General features: G+C 44.9%; 1 protein-coding gene across 1 annotated transcript; it reads right to left on the minus strand.

Annotated features, from left to right (window-relative positions):
* Window positions 1-3,257: 3,257 nt before the first annotated feature.
* On the minus strand, window positions 3,258-4,196 carry LOC120856301 (olfactory receptor 2D2-like). The gene has a single exon (XM_040231466.1). The coding sequence runs from the start codon at window positions 4,194-4,196 to the stop codon at window positions 3,258-3,260; it is 939 nt and encodes a 312-aa protein (XP_040087400.1).
* Between the last annotated feature and the right edge of the window lie 304 nt (window positions 4,197-4,500).

Raw genomic sequence — 4,500 nt, forward strand, 5'->3', positions numbered from 1 at the left:
TGCAGAGCTAGCCTGCTTGGCATGGCCTTGTAGCAGCCACTCTTCTGTCTGGTGCAAACCTTGGACCTGAATTTAACCAAAATGGTAGTACTTCTGATCTTGCAAAGCTTCTTGGACTCTGAACTCCTGCTGCTGCTGCTGCTAAGTTGCCTCAGTTGTGTCCGACTCTGTGCGACCCCATAGATGGCAGCCCACCAGGCTCCGCCATCCCTGGGATTCTCCAGGCAAGAATACTGGAGTGGGTTGCCATTTCCTTCTCCAATGCTTGAAAATGAAAAGTGAAAGTGAAGTCACTCAGTTGTGTCCAACTCTTCGAAACCTCATGGACTGCAACCCACCAGGCTCCTCTGTCCATGGGATTCTCCAGGCAAGAGTACTGGAGTGGGGTGTCATTGCCTTCTCCAGGACTCTGAACTAGAGGAGCTAATTGGGAGCTGGTCCTTGCAAGTCACTGGAGCCTGGCTATCAGATACCACTTACTCAGTACCAGTGACACTTTAATGTGGGGACAGCATCTGTTGCGTTCATCAGAAGCAGAACCTAGCACTTTCTGTGATCACTACTCCCATCACCTGCTAGTAGCCAGGAGATAATTATGCATCCCATTAGAGACATAGAGGAATATATAACTGCAACCAATTTTGATAGGTACCAGTCTGGAAACAGGTGAGGACTCTCTGTAAGAGGAAAGTAATGGAGGAAGGGGTGATGTGCCTGGTGCTCCTGTTTTGCAAATCTCTAGTAATCATGACCCTCAGAGCTGGAGAAGGTGTTAGAGGTCATCCAGGTAGGTCTCCTGGGCTCTGTGGGCCTCATCTCTGCAGCCTTCTTGACCAGGTTCAGAGTGAACGACTCCATTTGGTAGCCTTCTGGTGAGCATATCTGGGATTGAGTTGAAATCTAATTTGCTGATTTTTCAGCAGTCAGTTGACTTTATGTTTGACCACACATTCAAACTGAGTTGAACTTAGACTATAATCATGGCTGACTGCATAGAAATAAACTTTTTTTTTTCTTCCCTGCAATGCTCTGGCCAGACTGGGCCTTGGGAAAGTCCCGGCTGGTATACAATCAGGGACTCAGCTAATTACTATCATATGGTTTTGTGAAATATGCATGTGCTTTTTAGGTCAACCTGTACTCCCATTGTGTTATGTTAGTCGCTCAGTTGTCTCTGACTCTTTGCGACTGCATGGACTGTAGTCCACCAGGCTCCTCTGTCCATGGTATTTTCCAGGCAAGAATAGTGGAGTGGGTTGCCATTTCCTTCTCCAGGTGATCTTCCCCACCCAGGGACTGAACTTGTGTCTCTGCGCTTGTGCATTGGCAGGCAGATTCTATACCACTGTGCCACCTGGGAAGCCCTATTTAAGTGAATTGGAAGTCACTCAGTCATGTCTGACTCTTTGCGACCCCATGGACTGTACAGTCCATGGAGTTCTCCAGACCAGAATACTGAAGTGGGTAGCCTTTCCCTTCTCCAGGGGATCTTCCCAACCCAGATTCAAACCCAGGTCTCCTGCATTGCAGGCAGATTCTTTACCAACTGAGCTATCAGGGAAGCTCATACTCCAATTAGCAATGTATAAAAATCAGTGTTTTATTGTTTTCTGGCTACCTCTGGCTATTGTTTAAAAATTCTTCAAGTTTGTAAAGGTGAAAAAGCGGTATCTCATTGGTATTTTAATTTGCATTTCTTTGGTGCCTATAGTGGTGTGATTTTCCCATATGTTTATTGTTACTTGGGTATCTTTTAAATAATGTGTTCATATCTGTTTCCAATTTTCCTGAGCATTTGCATTTTTTTTTACCAGTTTGTTAGAGCCTCTCTGTGTTAATGATTTTATTCACATCTGTAAATATTTTGCAGCTATATGCCCTGTCTTATTTTCCCATAATTTTGCTTTATTATTTATGCAGCACTCTGGCTCCTGGATAGCAGGGTTAAGTAATATCTTTAGGGACATTGTGAACTTGCACCCTTGGCACGGAATCTGGCCTCTCATGGAGGGGACGGACATTCATAGTATATTTTTTGGCCAGCCTAGCTGATTTTTTTCTGTAAAGAGTTTCATAGGCAGTGTACATCAGCAAGAAGCTAGGAAAACAGAACCCAAAGGGTCTGCATGTTAGTTTATGGGACATGTTTCTAGAACCACATGGTTCTAGAATTGCTTTGTTGGTTGGTAAATTTCCTGTGACAGCAAGTAATCAGTAAATATGGGTGATGCCCAGACTGGTGAAACCTGGGGGACAAGGCAATCGTGTTTGTAAACATTCTATGAAAAATAAACATATTTTCAGAGAAAACCCCTTTTAAAAAAATGGGAACTGAGCAAAAACTTCCCCACTTAATTTTTAACTGAACTCCCTTTTTTTCTTTGTCACATTATAGTCATTCCTCCCCTCTCTAATTTCCTCCATCCTTAAGTGGACAGAATCCCTTTTCCTTGAGATTACCTAAGAGAAGCTATAGTTTTCAAAGATGAACATTATTAGAAACAAGGAGAAAAGGGAAATTAAGAGGTATAAAACTACAAAAGAACAGAAAAAAAAATGGTCATAAAAGAGAATTTTCAACTTTCTAAGATAACTTCAACTGACCCCAGATGCTCTAACTGGCACAGTTTGTAGATGGGTTATATAGGTTAATTTCCTTTTTCTCAAGTCCCTCTGCACCTTAAGAATCTCCACTTTACAGTTTCTGAGTTTCTTCTTCTTCCATTCTTCCCCTCCACCAGCTTCCCCCCCACCCCCCGCCGCCCCCCGCCTTTCTCTTTAGGGATCCAGCAACTTCCACAGATCAGGAAGATCATTGCCATTTAAGGACTGATAATTCATTCCTAGTAAAATTAACATTTGCCAAAAGAAATTATCTATGCCATGCTCTGTACCTTTTGTGTATTATCTCATTTAATCATTGCAATTTCTCTCTGAGGAGAGATACAAATCTTTGAGGAGTTAAATGTGCTGCAAGAATTCACATGCTTAGTAACTGGTAAATCCAAGTCTCTCGTCTTTGTCTCTCTGGCACTAGAGTCCAGGCTCTTAACAACTGTGTTGGATCTTCCCAATCATATTTGTCTCAGACTACAATGCCATAGAAAATGCTGATGATCAAGCACCTTGTTCTCTCCCACTGGCCAGGGTGAAGAGTTAGCTTTATGAAGACCATCTCTTCAGGACTGGTACAAGAGTCTTCGGGGCGAGTGTGCACCCTGCATTGTATGGCTCCCCACATCTTCATCTTTAGAAAGTCACTCTGGGGCCCTGCCCCTGCCCACCAATTTGAGGAAGGCCCTGTTCACATCTTTGTTCCTCAGGCTATAAATGACAGGGTTGAGGAAGGCTGTGGCAATGTTGTAGAAAAGGGCCATTTTCTTGCCACTATTTGACCAAGAATCAGAGCTGGGGCTCATGTACGTGACGATGCATGGAATCGCAAACATGGTGACCACAGTGATGTGGGAGGCACAGGTGGAGAAGGCCTTGACCCGCCCCTGGGCTGAGCGGATCTTCATGATGGTGAAAAAGATGTTGACATAGACAAGGACAACCAAGGAGAGTGGGACCACAATGACATTGAAGCCTGTGATGAAGTCTACCAAATCATTGAGGGAAGTGTCTGCACAGGCCAGCTTCAGGACCACAGGAACCTCGCAGAAGTAGTGGTCAATTTCATTAGGGCCACAGTAGGGAAGGCGCATAGCAAAGAAGGTATCGGTCAGGCCACCCACCACACCATAGGCTGCACAGATGCCCACCATGAGGAGGCACACCCAGTGGCTCATGATGACCTTATACCGGAGAGGGTGGCAGATGGCCATGTACCTGTCCACCGACATGATGGAGAAAAGCCAGGACTCAGTGATCCCAAAGAGGAGGAAGAGGTACATCTGGGCCACACATCTAGCAAAAGAGATGGCTCTCTTCTTGCTGAGAATATGCACGAGCAGCTGGGGCACAGTCGTGGTGGTGTAGCACATGTCCAGCATGGAGAGGACACTGATGAAGAAGTACATGGGCATGTGGAGGCGTGTGTCCTGGTGGATGAGGGTGATGAGGAGGCTGTTGCTCACCAGGATCAGCAGGTAAAAGACTAGAAAGAAGGTGAAGAGCAGAGGATTGGTCCTGGGGTTCGAGGCAAAGCCCAACAGGATGAATTCTGTCACAGTGGACTGGTTGAGTTCCTGCATTGTGCTCTCCTGTTTAAAGAGTTTGGGGAATATATAATATTTGGGGTTTTGGTGTGAACAAATTTCCACTCATTTTTCATTTGTTTCCTAACAGGAATTTTGGATTATTAGATGGGGGCACTACTGAATACATCCCCATAGTAGTTTTGTTAGGGGAAGCACACTGACTGAAGCTGCCCACCCTGGTCAGGCACCATAGTAACTATTTACATAAGTTGTTTTAACCAGGAGGTCCTGGTAAGGAACATGGAACTAATAAGCCACCACAATCAGGAAGAGTTCAGGAAAGGTTAAAAAGAGACAC

This window comes from Oryx dammah, unplaced genomic scaffold, assembly GCF_014754425.2.
Source record: "Oryx dammah isolate SB20612 unplaced genomic scaffold, SCBI_Odam_1.1 HiC_scaffold_28, whole genome shotgun sequence".
In the NCBI taxonomy this organism is placed as follows: Eukaryota; Metazoa; Chordata; class Mammalia; order Artiodactyla; family Bovidae; genus Oryx; species Oryx dammah.

What these genes read in the sequence shown, in the direction of transcription:
- LOC120856301 (XM_040231466.1), bottom strand. Translation starts at nt 4,196, where the DNA reads ATGCAGGAACTCAACCAGTCCACTGTGACAGAATTCATCCTGTTGGGC.